This window comes from Seriola dumerili, unplaced genomic scaffold (assembly GCF_002260705.1).
Source record: "Seriola dumerili isolate Sdu_G_001 unplaced genomic scaffold, Sdu_1.0 BDQW01000091.1, whole genome shotgun sequence".
Lineage (NCBI taxonomy): Eukaryota > Metazoa > Chordata > Actinopteri > Carangiformes > Carangidae > Seriola > Seriola dumerili.
Genome location: NW_019174346.1, coordinates 5819721 through 5838109, shown reverse-complemented (window position 1 = coordinate 5838109; position 18389 = coordinate 5819721). Strand labels below are relative to the sequence as shown.

The 18389-nt window shown below is 39.3% G+C and overlaps 2 protein-coding genes across 4 annotated transcripts; one reads left to right on the top strand and one right to left on the bottom strand.

The window, feature by feature from the left end:
* Positions 1-2045: 2045 nt before the first annotated feature.
* On the bottom strand, positions 2046-6352 carry LOC111222346. 2 transcript variants are annotated; one of them, XM_022746050.1, is made up of 7 exons: positions 6263-6352; positions 6054-6129; positions 5869-5959; positions 5433-5636; positions 4579-4715; positions 3842-4465; positions 2046-3326 (listed from the first exon to the last, which is right to left on the bottom strand). In XM_022746050.1, the coding sequence occupies exons 2-6, from the start codon at positions 6092-6094 to the stop codon at positions 3844-3846; spliced, it is 1095 nt and encodes a 364-aa protein (XP_022601771.1). In that variant the 5' UTR covers positions 6095-6129; positions 6263-6352; the 3' UTR covers positions 2046-3326; positions 3842-3843. The 2 variants fall into 2 exon arrangements, with proteins under 2 accessions (XP_022601771.1, XP_022601772.1); XM_022746051.1 differs by having other exon boundaries at positions 2046-4465.
* Positions 6353-6943: 591 nt separating this feature from the next.
* Positions 6944-18236, top strand: LOC111222154 (heterogeneous nuclear ribonucleoprotein L-like). 2 transcript variants are annotated; one of them, XM_022745737.1, is made up of 14 exons: positions 6944-7027; positions 7553-7671; positions 8399-8636; positions 9358-9443; positions 9596-9692; positions 9806-9878; positions 14762-14797; positions 15086-15154; positions 15253-15503; positions 15726-15847; positions 15980-16181; positions 16274-16331; positions 17620-17715; positions 17837-18236. In XM_022745737.1, the coding sequence occupies exons 1-14, from the start codon at positions 6944-6946 to the stop codon at positions 17893-17895; spliced, it is 1590 nt and encodes a 529-aa protein (XP_022601458.1). In that variant the 3' UTR covers positions 17896-18236. The 2 variants fall into 2 exon arrangements, with proteins under 2 accessions (XP_022601458.1, XP_022601459.1); XM_022745738.1 differs by lacking the exon at positions 14762-14797.
* The last annotated feature ends 153 nt before the right edge of the window (positions 18237-18389 follow it).

The window sequence follows — 18389 nt, the reverse complement described above, 5'->3', positions numbered from 1 at the left end:
ACATAACACTAATTAAATTCATGGCATAGTGAGATTTTTTTGGCTGCATTTCTTTTTTGTTGAACATTTTTTCGTTGCTATTAATCAGATTAGATCCTTGTTTTTTCCATAGTTCTTGAAATGATCAAGTCAAATAAAAAAACACGTCCCATTTCCTCAGGTCCACAGCAACATGTTCAATCCAAAATACAATGCAACTTTTAATTTCGTCATGTGTGCATGAAAATAGTCTATCAAATGTCTGTTTGAGGTGAGGTAACTTATTACTTCTTTTTTTAGGTATTGTATTTGTAGGCATTTCATCCGACACGGACTCAAAGTCATGCTGCACTTTTCTGGTAGTGTGGTTTGTGAGCCTGCATCGATGCGGTGTTGGAGGGCCACTCCCACTTAAGGGTCATTAGTTTGTAATGACACTTAATGTGGCGGACCCTTCACACGAACACGCAAACGGAGTGAGAGTGGGTATGGGGATGGTGTAGGGGCTGAGTTGGAACTGGGCCCAAATCCTGCAAAGCTGGATGGTGGGTCCAGGTGGGCTGTGCTGTGGGCAGTGACTGTATAGTTGTGACATCACAAAGTTACAGAAGTCCTGACGGCTCGTTTTAAGGCTCAGTTTCTGAAAACAGGCTGTGTGCATTTCTCTGTTGACTGAACGCTTTGATACTTTCATAGTATTAATATAGAACCTAGACCTGCTCTATAATCAAAAAAGACATGGACATCTACCTTTATACAATATGGGACCTTTAAAGTTTGTTTGTTGTCAGTAAACATGGACCTGAGCATGATTAACCCCTAATTAATTCTATTTGAGCAGTTACAGTTAATTGGTAACTTAACTCAGTTTTTACACCCAGTTTTTGTGCACAGTTTTAAATATGAGATGAACTGTTGACAGGAATTATTTGAGTTGTGCTAGTGTACGATTTTGACCCGGACAGCCAACCCCAAACAAATATCTGCTGTGGCCATGGTATAAAAAACTGAGCACCAGTCTACAGTCTGGGAGATAAGATGTTGTGAAATATAATAAATATGTGACATGAGACACATTTAGTGTAATGTACTGCACCTGCTGAAGCTGATCTCACCATGAGTATGGATTATAGCAATGATCAGAAATGCACTATACAGACCCAATACTGAAATGTATAATTGACAAAGAATTACACACACGATGAATTTCTAATAAGCTGTGGAAAGATAAAAAAAAGTACCTAGTATCTGCCATTTAGTGTGACTGTTTGAAAGTGATGATTCATTCACCCCTAAAGTCTTCTCTGTTTATTTATCAATGGTGTAATTTAATGTCTTTATAATTTAATGTATTTGAGCTGATATGAACACAAATATATTGTAATTTATTGTAAGTTGTCAATTACATTGAAATTTTATCTGAGTGTCTGCGGTGGATCCATCACCCATGCTGGTTGTTTAAGTACTGTTACTTCCTCATTAGTGCAGAGGACAACATTTTTCTGATGGAATATGACATTTGGGGCACACTGACATAACCACATACAATATTATTCTGTGATCAGAAACAGAAGATATATTTATGTCTGCAAATCTAAAAAGAACATGTGACTTTGCGGCCTGGGCTCATTGCCAATCTTCGTAGTAGATAGAATTGAGGAGCTGATTTACATTTCAAGGACGCTAAAGAAGAAAGTAGATATCTAACTTCTATTTGAGGAGAGTTTATGGAGACTTGTGAGCATTATTAGGGCTGCAATTAATTATTTACATTATCAATTAATCTGCTGATCAATTAATTGGTTAATCGCCAATCAGAAAATAGCAAAAAATGCAGATTTTAATTTCCCTCAGCCAAAGGTGATGTGTTCAAATTGCCTTGTTTCATTCAATCAGTACTCTGAAACCCAAAGAACATCAGTTTACAATCACATACAAAGTATCAAATCCTCACATGAGAAGCTGCAACCTGCAAAATGTAGTTGTTTATGCTTGAAAATTGATTTAAATAATTGATTATCAGAAAGTTGCTGATTTTTTTTTTAACTAAATGATTAATCATTTCAGCTCTAGACAATATTTTTTCTTTTCTTTTCCTTTTTTTTTTTCTTTTTAATTTTTAAAAAAGGTAAATAAGTTTTGGTAACGTTACAAAATAACAATCAGAGCTAAACCCTACAACTAAAGAGTATCCTCACAATTCGACACACTGTAGTTTGGGCTAAATTTCCACAGCATCAAGCAGTATATTTTAATATGTTGAAAATATTTATTTTACAGTAATAAAATTGCATTTCATCTCAACAGTTTTAATAAAATACATCATTCTAATTACACTGTTATTACGTATCACTTAACATTGAGAGTGGACATATCAAAAACTTTATGAAAAACACATGTGAAGTTAAAAAAAAACATGTCTAATCACGAATGAAAATTTGAGGGAAAATGCATCTTGACTTGGTCTCTCATAATTCACGTTGTGCTGAATTGGTCAGTTGAAAATATGAAAAACACAATGAAAAGAGTGAATAAGCACTTATGCTGCAAATACAGACAAACTTAATCTTTTTACATGCACCTGATTGAGTTTCTAATCTGGAAATTTCTGAATTACAGAGTAATGCAGTAGGGAAAGGACATTTCACCATGCTGGTAAACTTCATTTCAAGTTATGTAAATCCTTTCATGGAGAAGCAGTGAGTCTGAGAGCAGGGATGTTGAGGTTAATGCTTTCATAAGGAGTATCAGTGGCTCCACTTGCACTGTTCAAAATGTTTAGGTTAAACCAGACCGCCTGATTGGCTAATCCGTTCCGGGTGTCTGCTAACCACTAACATTAGCCTAGCTATGATGCTAACCGGTGCTCCAAACTTGGCAGAGCCTGGAGGAGAGCGACTCAGCAGCAGCAGCTCATGTTGTTTTTCCTGCTTGTTGCAGCTACTGGAGGTGAGTTAATGTGAAACGCAGAGGCAAAACTCCTTAAGCTCAGTTAATCAGTCGTTTGTTTTTTTTAAATTAAGTTTTATCAATGTCATGAATGTTCATTAGATTTTTTGCCTTGCACCTAAAGAGTTGACCCCCTCTTACTACCTTGTTTGATCGTATCCGCAACATGAGAATATTGTAAACATAAAACAATGGCCCACACTTCATTGTTAATTTTCCAATGTCCATGTCATATAACTTGTAATTTCTCTCCCTCCCATAGCCCAGGTGTGCCCTCAGAGCGGTAGACATTGAGGACCTGCTTTGGTATGCTGGACTGCTTCTGTTGGCTTTAAGGTCTTCTCCCCTTCTTCTCACTCCCTGTGAGGAAGAACAGCGCTGGGTGTCTTCTTCATTCACTGCAACAGATCATCACAGTGATCATGTTCCCCGTCCTGACCCAGACATGCAGATGGAGGGCTGGTCCCACTCCAGCGAGGACCAATTACTGTTGCATATTTCAATAAATGTGTATTTATAATATCTGCTTCCTATGAGTTTACTTAACCTTCTCGGTACATTAGTAATGATGAATGACAAGTTTTTAAAAGATGCCACTCTGATGCTAAATGTGTTTATAATAGTGTAGTAATGGTAATAATGGCAGTCATAAACAACAACAAAAATACAATAAATCAAATACATATTAATAATATTATAATATTTGAAAAAGCAAGTGATTAAAAACCTGCCATCAGTTGAGATTAACACTACAATGGCACTCCCTTTGTGTAGGTGTAAGTGGAGCTGTAGACATTAACAACAGATTTGTATGAACTATCATGGGCTGCAACATTGTCAATGTGTATAGGTTTTGTAAAAGGAACTATATACAAACAACTATAAAAAAGGGATTTGGATTACTGCAACACACCTCTACTGCAAGATGTGAGTGCCAGATTTCACTCCTTTTGGGGAGCTGTAGCGATGGTCCATGGTTGCAACTATTTTCTTCGGCCTCCCAGCAGTGAGTCGGCTTCTACCCCCAAACTTGACCTTTCCGCCGGCAACAGAGGTGGGATGTGCAGTTATATTTGGCCCAGCACAATTAGCGGCCCGCCGGCGGCTTTGTGCTTGCTGTAATGCTGGGCTGTTGGCAACATTGTGACCAAACATGTGCATCGCTGACAGCAGCCTGGAGGGGTTTCCCTTTAGCCTGTGAAAGGCCTTCATCATGGCTGATGCTGCTCGCTGAAACTCTTCATTGCTCTGTGCCATGGCTGAAAACTCTTTGATCATAGAGTGCCACTGCTTGCTGTCTAAAATAGCTGAGGTGTGGATGTAGTCATCCTCACACTGAACCTGCAAATCATACTTCAGCACATCAAGTGCTGTGGACAGCGAGTGCCCAGCCTCAAACATCTCTGTGAGTTTCCCCTGAGCCTCACTGCGCACATCCTGGCGACACACAGTAGCATCAGCCACGTGTATGTTGTGATTGTGAATATTACAGATATCCACAAGTGTTGGATAGTCGGGTATGTGCGGATCAGTGTTTCTGGAGTGAATAGGGAAAAAGCATCCTGTTAAACAGATACAAAAACACAGAAACACAGACATACATTCAAACAAGAATTGTTTTGGAATTTAAGTGGAGTTTGTGTGTTAGACCTGCTCCGCTGCCCATTGGAGACTTCAGTGCGCACAAGGGTAACTTTAAGTTTAGCAGGGCAATCTGTATTTTTGGACACCCTGCCAGCCTTTATTGTTTTCTTGGGCTTGGTGTTATGCTGGCACCGGTAGTCTGCCTATAGTATTAGGAAAAATAAGTAATAAGATAAATTTTGTCAAAATTTGAGACTGATTTTTGAACAAAACATCTTTTTCTTATCTAAGCTTTTCAGTAAGTATAAACTAAGCAGAATATATGTGGACACGAGCAGAGGTGCGCCATTGACTAAATGATACTGAATCCTTTCGATTAGATAGCAAGCTGCTGTGATACATCTAAAAAGCGCTCTCTAAAGATTAATTTGGGACAGGGAAGTTCATGATTTTTCTTGGATTTTCTCCCTACAGATGCTCAAGTGAATAATCTGGTTTCTTATGTGCATGTAAACGTAATGTGTGACAATGAGTATGGAGTGAGTTAGGTTTAACTACATTTTGCCAACATGCAAGTGCAAGTTAAAAGTATAAAGGCAGGATTACGTTCAGTGGTAGGTTTAAAGATTTGTAACATGAGAAATGCAAACATTGATGAAGTACTTGACTAATTTTTATAAATGTAAATTAAAAGATGGTTAAATGAAATTAGAGCAAATGTTTGTGGCAATTAAGACTTCAAAAAATTCAAATTTAAGGCTTAATATTTATAAAACATGAATTTAACACTTTTTAAGGACCTGAAGACACACTACACAAGGAGTCACCTTTCAACTGAACATATTCAAAGTGGCTGGAAATTAAATCACTACCCAGGAATGATTTCCCAATACCAACTCTTTTGGAAAAAAACAACCCACTTTGAAGATGATCCTGTGGCCTTTTGTGGGCCTGGTGTGTGCCACTCTCCATGCAACTGCCATGGACTTCAGCCACACCAGAATCTCCTCCTTGGATTTAAGGGGCATCCGTACTGTGGCATCAAAACCGATATGGTGACTGCTGGACTGGCTCACAGCTTTGTACCTACATATGTGGTACTGATAATCCTTTGGTAAGAAGTCCTTCAACACAAAGGCAACAAGATATTTTAAAAGTATGCTGTCTTCTCTGTTGAATACTAGCATTGAAGTGTTTGTTCAGGCATGTCACAGTAACTACTATGGATAATGGAACAATGCTTTATTGTCAGATGAGCCTCAGCTTAAAGCTAGAATAAAGCTTTGAAACTTTGAAGAATTTTAAAGCAAGACATTGATGAGTGGGCTTTATCACTGGAAAACCCTTGGCACTTACCATTAATTCACTGTGTTGGTCCATATTTATGGATGGGGCGGTGCAGGGAAACCGCTCAGCAGTGCTGAGAGGTCTTTTCAGATTTCCTGACCTGTTTGACATAAGGTTAACGTTAGCTAGGACATTTGTATTCAGCTCTACATATAGCATTTGGCATTAGGCTGGCCGAAACATTTAGCAATTACCTCTCCTTCCCCATAGTCGGCGCTGCACAAATAGCATCCATGTTGAAGTTATCTTGCCCTGCTAACCCATTTGGCGCTGCGCAGTGCAAACACAGTTTACAATCACAGATGATTAAAATGTTACTAAATGTTGGTGGTGTAATCTCAACAACAGATAACTGGTTGAGTTTTGGGGTCGAGTTTTGCTTCTGCGTTTCACATTAACTTACATCCAAAAGCTACCACAAGCGGCAACAACAATATCAGCAGCAGGAGCTAGGCTGTTATCCCCCGGTCCTGTCAATCGTAGCACCGGTTAGTCAGACTAACGTTAGCTGTTAGCAGTGCCTGGAAAGGATTAGCCAATTAGAGTCATGGTAGGGGCGGGTGTTTTCCCACCTGGGGTGGGGAAAAAATAACACTGGAGGACACGATAATATTAATAATTGACAGGGTAAAGTGGCCAATAATAACGTGTGTGGCGTGTGACGAACTGCTACTGCATTCAGGGCCCACCGTTGAAAATAAAACAATTGACAACTCTTGTCTAAGTAAGTCGTTGTTCAAAATTTGTAGAATAATCAAAGTAAACTGTTGCTCATTAAAAAGTCATGCTGTGACCACAAAGTTTGATTACCACTGGATGAGACGCATTCACGTATAACAAATATAATGTAGTACAGTATGATATAAGAAAATTATTTGAATCTTCATCCCATCTGCATTGTAAAATGTGATCTCAGGAACAACTGGAGACTCCAGAAAAGTTCAATCGTGACGTCTTTACAGCTTCAAACACCTTACTATGGATAAAAAAGAGAAAACCCGTTTTATTTTCTTTCAGCTGTCAAATAGTGTCTCGTTTATCCCACACATTGTGAATGCAGCAGTAGTCCGGTAGACAGGACAACATGGCTGCTGCTGCGGGCCGATACTACGGAGAAGGTGGCAGAGCGACGAAAAGACAGAAAACTGAGGACGGAGGAATGACAACGGTGAGAGCTTCTTTCGCACCTTGACAGTCTGAACTTTATTATGTCAAAATGTCCTATGTTTAACTTTTCTAAGAGGCGATGTTAGCTTGACAAAGTAGTGCTTATCTTGCCGCTAGTTTAAATGAAAAAGCTAACTAGCTAGTTTAGTTAACCGAAGCAGATCAGTTATCGTTAACGCTAGTGTGGTCAGGTTTAGACAGAAAAACGTTAAAGTGGTCACCGAGTATACATAAATATCTAAATAAATAGCTACTCATCAGTACGTAACAACCTGTATGTGTACGGATAGAAAACGTGTTGTTGTTCATCATAAGATGTGCAAACGACCACAAAAATGTGTCGTTTCTTCATGTTAGCGTTTAACGTTAACGTTCATGACGTTAGCTACTAACGCTAATCTTCAGCGCAGTATATTTTGTGACCCACTGACAGGGGCTACTTTACTTTCCTACTCAATCACCTTATCACCAGCGGTGGAAGTATTATATTACCCCACAAGCATCATCTTGTGCGTTTCATTTTCAGGAGAGCTACGATGACCCTCATAAACCGCTGCCCTCCCCGGTGGTGCACATCAGGGGGTTGGTTGACGGTATAATGGAGGCTGACCTGGTGGAGGCCCTGCAGGAGTTCGGGGCCATCAGGTAATATCAGAGCACCTAAGACCCCGTATGTCTAACGTGCGCGCAGTACTCACTGTATTCTTCTGTGCCGTCATTCTCATGCTGCCAATCTCATGTCGCCTGTGAACATTCATAATAACGTCATGAAGGAACTCACAGGCAGCACCGTCCCGACCCACTGTCACCTTATCAATCTGCTATTACTGTGGTTAAGACAGTCAGAAATGAAAGAGGACTGCTGGAATCCATTATTCACTTGCTTGTCAGTTCTTGGTTTGTTCTTCAGTTTCTTTGTAAAGTATCTGTTAGATGTTTGATTATTTTCACCAGCCACTATTCGACTTATCTGTGCTGTTACATGCTGGGCACATAACATTACACAAGACTTATCTGAGCTTGTCTGTTGAAAACAGCTGCCTTTTGACTTATATGAGGACTTTGGTGATCGCAGTGAAACTCAAAGCCAAAACACTGAGCTAAAAAAGGTGTAAGAGCTGGAAATTTGAATGTGAATTCTTATTAACTCCTTAATATTATTGGGTATTCCTTGTTACAGTATTAATATGAAAATTATCACATAATACTGGTGTAAATGTAGGTAGTTATTGGCAACATCAGTGTAATTGCAAGTTCAGCCAAGTTGCCAAAAATATTAAACATTTGTAATCCATGCTTTTATTAATGAAGCATAGTTCAGTCATCCAGCCTAAAGGTCCTGTAATTTTCTTCTTCGATGATCTATTCACAGTTATGTAGTTATGATGCCCAAGAAGCGCCAGGCCCTGGTGGAGTATGAGGACATGAATGGCTCCTGCAATGCTGTTACATATGCCGCAGAGAACCAAGTTTACATCGCAGGCCATCCTGCCTTCATCAATTACTCCACTAGCCAGAAGATCTCTCGGCCAGGAGACTCAGATGACACCCGCAGCGTCAACAATGTGCTGCTGCTCACAATCATAAATCCCATCTATCCTATCACCACGGTAACGTAAATATAAAAGCAAGACGTGTGCATATCACAGCCATTCAGAGTGTCACATCAGAGTCATTCATTGGGTCACTATGTTAAGTGTTGTCTTTGATTGTTCGATATGAACCATGATTGAAACTGGCTTTAAGAAAATAAAAGCATTTGATTATTTTATTTTGCTGCTGTTTGGCTACAGGTATTACTGCCAATCAGTGTCGATTCTTCCCCAACTGCATTTCATTGTGAGGACCAGTGATAAAAATATTGTAGCATACAGAGTAAAGGTGGGAATCTTTGGCAAACTCACAGTTTGATTTCGATTCTTGGTGCCACAGTTTGATTCAGAATCGATTCTTGATTCAAAATGATTCTTGACTCTATAAAAAGAAAGGGGATAACTATATTCTGGCTCTTAAACCAGTGCACTGTATGCTGAACCATTGACTCTTCTCCTTTGCCCTGTGAGCTGCAAATGAACCATAACTGACAGTTAAATTAACTTGCCTTGATGAGGATCACTGTCTGACTAACAGAAAAAGGCATAAAATATTCTTCTCACAACTACAGTGAATTTCCTTTCCACCTTGATCTTACTCAATTCTTTATAGAAATTGCAAAAATCTGGCCATTTGGATAACAGTCATCAAAGCATTTAAACATGATATGTGTGTTGTTGTATAAATGTGCTGACTACATCAATACTACTATATAAATATATCTGTGTGCTTCCATAGGATGTGCTCTACACCATTTGTAACAACTGTGGTCCTGTACAGAGGATTGTCATCTTCAGAAAGAATGGTGTCCAGGCCATGGTTGAATATCCTTTTTTTAAAAAGTACCTTGTTTTAATTGTCCATGTTCCTCTACATTTGTAAACACTATGATTGTATAACAAGCTTATGGTTAATCATACTTGGGCCCTCAGAAATCTTCTTATAATCAGACCTCTCCTTAACTCATTGCTTCCACATTTGATTCGGTCCAAAGTGCCCAGAGGGCTAAAGCCTCTCTGAATGGGGCAGACATCTATTCTGGCTGTTGTACTCTAAAGATCGAATATGCCAAGGTGAGTGTATGGCAACATCTAATCAAGCTTTGTACATGGAAAATTAACATCAGATGTTAGTGACAGGAAAGTAGTTTTGATTTTATTTTTTTGCAATGCAATCCTATCCACAGCCAGCACGCCTTAATGTCTTCAAGAACGACCAAGACACATGGGACTACACAAACCCCAACCTGAGTGGCCAAGGTAAAATGAAGTCCCCAACCCTTCCTTTCCCCATTTTCTTCCTCTTCTCCTCTCATGCCACTGTATGGGATGGTTAGGGTTCTCTGCCTCCGGGCGTATTGCCTTTGATCACAGATGAGTGGTTTCTTCACCATGCTGCTCAACTCAGTGTTCATAGGCAGTATTCCTGTGATGCCTTCACAGTCTTCATGCATTTTCTCGCCACACAGCAGGCACAAAGTAAGGGCATGAGGAGCAACCTCAAGGGCAGCCGACCTCAATAACAGGCTCATGCATGTGAAAAGCCCGACGCACCCGGCACAGTAGCATATGCAGGCGCACCATTCCTCACATAGATTCACATTCCCTGTAGAGCATGCCACAGCTGCACAACCTCACGTCCCTGCTCACTCCAATCCAGTAAACACTAGAGACTATCACACCTGTTAGCATTCTTTCAAACATAGTGGAGATTTTTATCACAGTTTAAATTAGACATTGCACTAGACAGCTGGGTTGAGTCAAGAGACCGCTAGACACACCTCTGATTAAAGGTCCCATGAAATGAGATCTGAAATGTGTTGTAAACGTATTTCTGGTTGAAGGTTTAACTTAAGGATGGCAGGGCCTGGGTTTTTAGGTTAGTTGGAGCATAAACAGCAGAATGAACACTATCAGTAGTTCACTGTGTTGTCAAGGATTCAACACACAACTGTGGTGTTTGGTGTTAACATTACTGCTGATGTTGGATGGCATCTCAGTCTGTGATCACAATGTTATTAGATGGATGATTCTGTATACGATGAGCTATTTAAGAAATGACAGAAAGGAAGAGGGTGTGGTTTTGGTATAAAATGGGTTAAATGTAGTTTGGTATATTCTGTGTTGATGATGGAACGAAAGATATGGGGCAGATTTCGTGGGACCTTTAATGTGAGATTTATAATACAAACACACCTTCATTGTAGCTTTCAAATCAGTTGTTTTGAGACTCACTCATGGACTTTGTAGGAGACCAGATAAAGTTCTTTGTAGAGGTTTGAATTATTGAATGTGTTTTCTTGATATAATGTGTTTAAAAATCAATGTCACTACGTTCCTGAAAACTCCAGGAAAGGAACTTCATCAGCCACTTGGCACATTGTAGTGACAGAGAGGCCAACTGTTAGGTAATCAGATTTCAGGGTAGCTGGGAAAAATATGAAGCAAAATATCATGTGCTAGGAACCTGATAGAGAAGATGATACCGCAGTTCATAATATTACACATTTGCTTTTGATTCTGTGTGGTCAGCAATAGAATTTTGCTGGTGTTTTAAACCTCACTACAGACAAATACTTTACATTAGCGTAGCTGTGTGGAGGAACTTTGTTGTTTTCTTTTTTTGCCAGACACTGTAAAAGCTTTAATTAATTCTCTTGTACACAACCAGTGCGAAAACATGTACATTCCAAGTTTCATGCAGGTGCAGTGAACATCTTGTCCGCTCAAGACATTTTTTGATATTGTAGTTTGTGCTGCCTTACAAACCAGAGGTACTCCTTGTGTCCTCACTGTGCAAACTCATACAGATTTATGTCAACCTCTAAGCAGACACATGCTGCAAAGATGCAGTGGCTTCTACAGCTACAGCACCCACAGCCACAACTAGTGTAAATCAGCTGTGGCATACATCGGACACAGTGGGGCAACAAACACCGGAACACAACCTCAACTCAGTACTTCCTTATTCCAAGTCCATCATCACCCCTATCTCCACCACCTGACATGGGAATCCATTTTATTTTTGGTGGTGGACAGTAGCCACCATTTCAGTTTGAGGGACAGAAATACTCCAAGGCCATGCAAACAGACACCTTGCATATCCACCACAGACTGATGATAGATTGATAAGCATCTACTACTACCTCTTTACCAGTACAGCACATCTGCAGAGCCCTGAGGAGTCACCACTTTTGACACAACACATTGATGATGAGGGCGGGAGTCAGGTGTGTGGTCGTTGTGGCCACGTCTCCTAGCCCTTGGGATGTGCCTGCCATAACACAACCACAGGGAGCAACAGAGGAGTTTTCAGACACACTCAGCCCAACCAGGGAACAGATGACACCACATACTGGGGCAGTAAACAAAAAAAAGAGGCCATTCTCTTTCTCAGATGCTAATACCGCTCGTCTCTACCGTCTTGTGCCGAACACAACATGACAACACATCGAGCTGAATATCCACGGCAACACACAGAACTGTACCGCCATGACAGCACATCGTCACGCAGATATTCCAGATGACTTATTGTCAAGCACTAGATGCCTTTTCACTTTGCAAGTGGCTGACAGCTATTAAACCAAATAAGCGAGCATCATGTGAACGGCCATTTTTTTTACATGAGAAGAAATATCCACGGGGGGGCCTATGAAGACACAAGCATCAAACACCTATCAAGCATATAAGCACAGAGGCAAACAGATTAAAATCCTTTCCCAAAGCTTTCTACATTTATGGACTCTGGTGTTCTGTTTTTTTCCCTGTGCCTTCCTTCCCATTTCCCTCCTTCTCTCTGTGCTGTTCTTGTGTTGTTTCTGCGTTATTTCATTTACCCTTTTTTTTTTTTTTTGCACTGGCCCATAGTGATGCCTTTAACGCCTCCCGTGTGATGCAGGTTTGGCTCAGTGTGTCTGTGGACTGACAGCCCACTCTCAAATGGTGCAAATGTCCTGCTTTGTGGTCAGAGCACGGTAAGCCGGAAATGAGCCTCTAATAGCAACTTTCAAAACAAACTCGCAGCAAGTCAAAACCAAGCATGGACCTGTGGATGTACTTTTCTCTCTGGTGGTGGGGATGCAAGGAAGGAAAGAAGAAAGACTGAAGAGGGAGAATGAGTTGAGGCTGGAGTCAGAGGTTGGCGGGTAGCATCCTTGCTGAAGACTGCCCCCTACCTGCCCACTGTGTCCCATGCTCCATGTGTGGTGCTGTAAGTACTTGAAAGAAATGAATGAATAATCTGACTTTATGGTTAAAAGTTAAAAATGTTATTGTGAAACTATACCAACTTGTAGTTAAATTTTTGAGCCATCATGTCAACACCACAATTTCGTTGTAGCAGGCCCATAGTAACACCAGTAAACAAGAAACTTTAGAAATGTAATTGACAAGCTGAAGTTTCTTGGCAACCTTCTATTCAAAATTATTGTTAAAATATTCTAAGAGTTTGTCTGATTATACAACCTTTTGTTAGGTTACCAAACACCTTAGTTTTGAGGGGAATGAGTGGCAGAAAATTCTTAACGTTGATTTCTAACTTAACTTTGATTTAGTTCTGTTAAGGGAAAGTGTTTGCTGTACATGGATTTTACTGTGTTGGAGCAGTGGCAGCTGTAGCAGTAGCAGTTAATATGGTTAAATGTAGACTTTTGTTTTACAGATGTGGAGTTTGGTTTTGGTGCTGTTTGTTTTTATTTGATTTTTAGTATTGTTCTTATGTTGCTGTCATACCTGGTAGTGACACATTATAGTGATGAACTCTAACCTCAGGAGGTTTTGTTTACTCAAGTCAGGATCTAATGGAACTAAGATAAATTAAGGGTTTTATTTCTGTTAACTTTATGTTGAAAAAATATTTTAGAATTTGTTATATCACATTCTCTGTTTACTACAAAATCATATGCGGAAGCATTGCTTGGAATTAAAGTCCCCATATGGTGACTAGTCCCATTAGTCTTCTATACTTGTATGGCCTATTGGTTTGTGTCTTTAGTGACACAATTAGCAATGTGAGATTCAAGGCAAATTATAAGCAGCCCCTGATTTAGTATGATTAACTTTACACTTGTTTTAGTGTGATACATTGCACTGTTCATGACAGTTAAGACAGTCTCTCAGTGGTCATAGCACAACGTGTACATTCAGTGTCTATGCACATCATAAATATTCTGCAGATAAATATTTTGGTTAAAGTTAAGGTAGGATTTAGGATAGTGAAACTATTTCATGTAACAGAATAATACTGTTTCACCAAACAGATGTGAAGTAAATTTGGGTGTTACTAAGAAAATGTGTTTGCTGACAGGTCCCTATTTCTGGACGATACTTAACCTGATGGAGTGTAATATTATAGTGGTGCACATCTGTGACACTGCATTAATCAATAATGTAGTTACCTTGATTGTGGCAGGGCAACATCTTCTAAAGGACGTTCAAGCTGAGATGTTGCATCATAAAAACCTTTGATTAATTTGATTATTTTTAATGGTCTTATACTCACAGACAGCCTCACTACCTACAGGTTAGACTGGATTATATAGCCTTATTTTAAATTTCACTGCTGATTATAGTCAGCAATAAAGTATGTACACAGTATTCTTAACCAGAACTAAATATTCAACGAAAAAATAGCCCAATTTTAAATGACAATAATTAATGCTGGGTTCACAATTGCTAAAAGTAGATTGTTGATCTGCTAAACCTCACATCAACAATCTACAAAAACAGGTGGATGCTGGGGCAGAGAAATCACCCTGGGGTTTGTGGGATAGCTTATGGATAATGTCAGTACTTACTTTTTTCTTGATTAATTTAAGCCAGTCTACAATTATGTTTTAATTTTTTCCTTTTTACGATGTAATCTAGTCCAAATGCTTGATGTCCTTTTACTTCTGATGTTATACCTGTGTCTAATCCTGGTTTGTATAAACTGTTAAGTTCTCATAGTTTCCAATAAAATATGTTTAGACTGCAGGTGTTGCTCGTAGCACTGATGCATCTTTTAATCTCCGATCCTCTATTTGAATGTTTCTGTTTCATATCATGTTCTAGGATTTAAAGAAATGTCTTAATACATCGTTGCCAAATTTATACTTTTTTCATGTTAATTTGGATTTGACGTGTGTATATGTGTACCTGCACAGATGCTGATGGTGAAGGCAATTGGAACAATTCACAAGGTGTGTGTGCGTGTGTGTGTGGGTATGTGTGCGTGTGTGTGTATTTGTACTAGGATGTCAGATATAGGAGGTCTTTAGAAATGCTTGAAAGCTATCTTTCAAAATCACTGTTGAAAATCTCCATTATGTCACTTAATAGATTAGAAAAATAGAGCCTGCAGACTTTTTCTTTTAACACTTTGGATGTCAGTACCCTCTGTTGCATGTCAATCACAGCCTTGTCCCCTAGCACATAGTAGCTTGTGTAATTTAACTGTTTGATAGGCAACTTTTATTTTACCATTTTAGATCCCAATGGAAATCCCAACAAACGCCAAAGGCAGCCTGCCCTTCTGGGAGATCACCCACCTGATTATGGTAAATATTCAACAAAGAAAGTGGTCTTACTTTTAGATTAATAGATCAATTTCCATACTGTATCTGCATCTGGTATGACTTTTCTCTCTCTAATTAAGGTGGCCCTCAAGGAGGTTATCATGGTTACAATGACGACAGCTACGGCCCCCCTCCACCGCACCGCATGGGGCCAAGCATGGGTGGGCGTGGTCGGGGGAGCCAGCGCTATGGCCCTGGATATGGACCACCACCCCCTGAGTACGGTCCTCATGCTGACTCCCCAGTTCTTATGGTATATGGCCTGGAGCCCTCCAAGATCAATGCTGACAAGGTCTTCAACATCTTCTGCCTATATGGCAATGTAGAGAGGGTGAGTAAAATGAAGCTAACCAAACATTCTTCAAAGCATTACTTATTACTTATTGATGGTCGTATCCTCCTTTACTTTCAAAGAAATAAAATTTAACTAATTTATTTAACTGATTACTGAAGTTGGAGTGCTCATTGAAGTGATGAGTGAAGTTAGTATAAGCATCAACAATTTGACATGATTTTGTTTGTGTGTAGTCAGCTGGATGCTTTTCTTTTTCAGGTTAAGTTCATGAAGAGTAAGCCCGGGGCAGCAATGGTGGAGATGGGAGATTGCTACTCTGTGGACAGGGCCATCACTCACCTTAACAACAACTTCCTTTTCGGACAGAAACTCAACGTTTGGTAAGAAGAGCTGTCTAAACTATTACAAAATATTTGCACAGGTTATTAAAAAATTTAAAAAAATCCTCAACAACAAAGATTATGCTGAGTGCGTAGACAGAAGTATAACCTCTGGCTGTCTTTCATTGGCAGTGTGTCCAAGCAGCAGGCTATTGTGCCAGGACAGTGTTACCAGTTAGAGGACAACACCAGCAGCTTCAAAGATTTCCATGGATCCCGCAACAACCGCTTCACCTCCCCAGAGCAGGCGGCTAAAAACCGAATCCAGCACCCCAGCAACGTCCTGCACTTCTTTAACGCTCAGCCCGACATTTCTGCAGAGATCTTCAACCAGGTAAAGAAAGCTGCCAGGGGCCTATCTGTGAAAGGTAGATTTTCCTCAAACCACCCTCTCAAAGTTTCACTGAAACTGTTCTCTCCCTCCAGGTCTGTGATGAACTGGGAATTAAGAGCCCCACGAGTGTGAAGCTTTTCACTGGAAAGAGTGAGTAATGAGTTACAGATTCTGTCCTCTGGAGTTCAGAGTGAAGTAATGAGTGGGAAGACAAATGATATAAGAATACAAAATGCCCAACCAAAACATTTCTAGAGGGATGGGTGGGGGGTATATATACAAGTCTGTATGCGTCTGTTTGTACACCTTTATAGTTCCTGCTTTATATGCAGCATGATGCCAGTTGCCAACAAAGCATTGCATTTGTCTTCGTACTGATCAGCATGACAAGTAGGGCTGTTCGATTATGGCAAAAATCATAATCATGACTATTTTGATCAATATTGAGATCACGATTATTCAGCTCGATTTCTCATTGACTTTGGGAAAAAAAACAGAAAAAAATGATATCAAAACAAAAAGGCGCTGTGTCTGTGTAGTTGTTCCCGTTATACACGATATAAGTTAAAGAAATCTGAGCATGATACTGATATCGTTGGATGGTTTTTCTAGGGAGACTGAATTTTGTTGTGAAACAGAACGCCGCACAATAATCGTTTTCCCTCTATTATCTTGTTTTCATAATTGTTGGAGGCAAAAATCGTGATGGAAAATAAAATTTGATTAATTGCACAGCCATAATGACAAATAACCAAAGCAAACCTGAGCCCTTGTCCAAATGCAAGGTGTTAACTACTAATTAGATCATTTAAAAATGGGATACCGTTAATTAATGTCTCGTGTATAAAACTGGGGTTTTAGCAGAATAAATGTTCTTCACTGTTTTACCAGATGAATGCCAATTCAATGTTAGAAAAAAGGTTGTTTCTCAGTTTACTTGATTTTGAGTTAAAACTGCATTACATATATCCCCTCTGGTTTTAGATTATGTGTTGTACATTGAATGTTATTTTGGTTATGCTGCAGGTTTAGGTGGCTTTCTCAGATATATTAGTGAGTGATGTTAAAACCTGTTTGGATTGAAGGTCGACCAATTTAATCAGGCTGATTTTTGGCATTTTGAGATGATTGGCATCTTTCAACGCCTGTGCTCACGATGAGGCCGATTAACAAAAAGTGGCTGCTGTGGAACACATTTCTCCAAATCATAAATGACAGTGTTAATCTACTGTTAAATATTTATTGTGTTATGTTTATATGGTATACATTAAAATAACAACATATGGCCACCCTGCTCTCTAAATATCAGCATAGGCCATTGAAAAACCCATATCGGTAGACCACTCATAGAGATCTCTGTTTAGTTCAATGCATTAACAGTAGTATTGAGTATTATTTATTATGTTAATCTAATCAGTGGTCTTGCGTTGCACAAAAGGTGAGCGAAGTTCATCTGGACTTCTGGAGTGGGAATCGATCAATGATGCCATGGAGGCTCTAGCTATGATGAACCATTACCAGATGAAAAACCCTAGTAAGTACTCAACATGGTCTTTAAAGGCTGGCTACCACAGTTTTTACTATATATTTTACATTTTACAGCCTTCATAATGTCTTACCTTTTATCTTTTAAAATGTTTTTTTTTTTTTTACAGGTGGGCCTTACCCTTACACACTGAAGCTGTGTTTCTCAACCACACACCATGCCAACTAAATATTTTCCCGTCAAGTTATTTGTAATGTTATGTGTCTTTGCATAGTATACCGCAGTTCTTTTGTCTTATCCCATTAAAAATTCAATCAGTATTGACAAAAACTAGGATTGATGTGCGTGAGAACATGTTACTTAAACTATGGTTTTGTATGATTTAATTTACTTCTACTGTGTTCAATCAATTGTTTATTTTGTATGTTCACAACATTAGATTTGAATAATTCCCCACTACCCTGAAATAACATTTAAACATGGGCCTCTGTTTTTTGATTTTTAAATAAAGTGAACAGTAACTATTATGTGAATACTGATTTAACCAGTGTTCACATCTTCAGAGATGGCGTGTGTTGTATCTCTTCATTTCTTCGCTCTTGACAGAGAGACATCAGGTCTATTCATGGAAAAAATATTGGTTTGCTTGGCCAGTTCTTACAAAGACAAAAAAAAGTTTTGTGGGTCAAAGAGTCACACTGAAATCTCTGTTCTATTGGCTT

Bases quoted from the DNA above. Each gene is read 5' to 3' on its own strand.
- LOC111222346 (XM_022746051.1), bottom strand. From the start codon at position 6,094: ATGGATGCTATTTGTGCAGCGCCGACTATGGGGAAGGAGAG. The intron at 5,960-6,053 runs GTAATTGCTAAA...TATGTCAAACAG, and splicing joins CCGACTATGGGGAAGGAGAG to GTCAGGAAATCTGAAAAGAC. The intron at 5,637-5,868 runs GTAAGTGCCAAG...TTTGTGTTGAAG, and splicing joins ACCAACACAGTGAATTAATG to GACTTCTTACCAAAGGATTA.
- LOC111222154 (XM_022745737.1), top strand. From the start codon at position 6,944: ATGGCTGCTGCTGCGGGCCGATACTACGGAGAAGGTGGCAGAGCGACG. The intron at 9,444-9,595 runs ATATCCTTTTTT...CATTGCTTCCAC, and splicing joins GGTGTCCAGGCCATGGTTGA to ATTTGATTCGGTCCAAAGTG. The intron at 15,504-15,725 runs GTGAGTAAAATG...TTTCTTTTTCAG, and splicing joins TATATGGCAATGTAGAGAGG to GTTAAGTTCATGAAGAGTAA.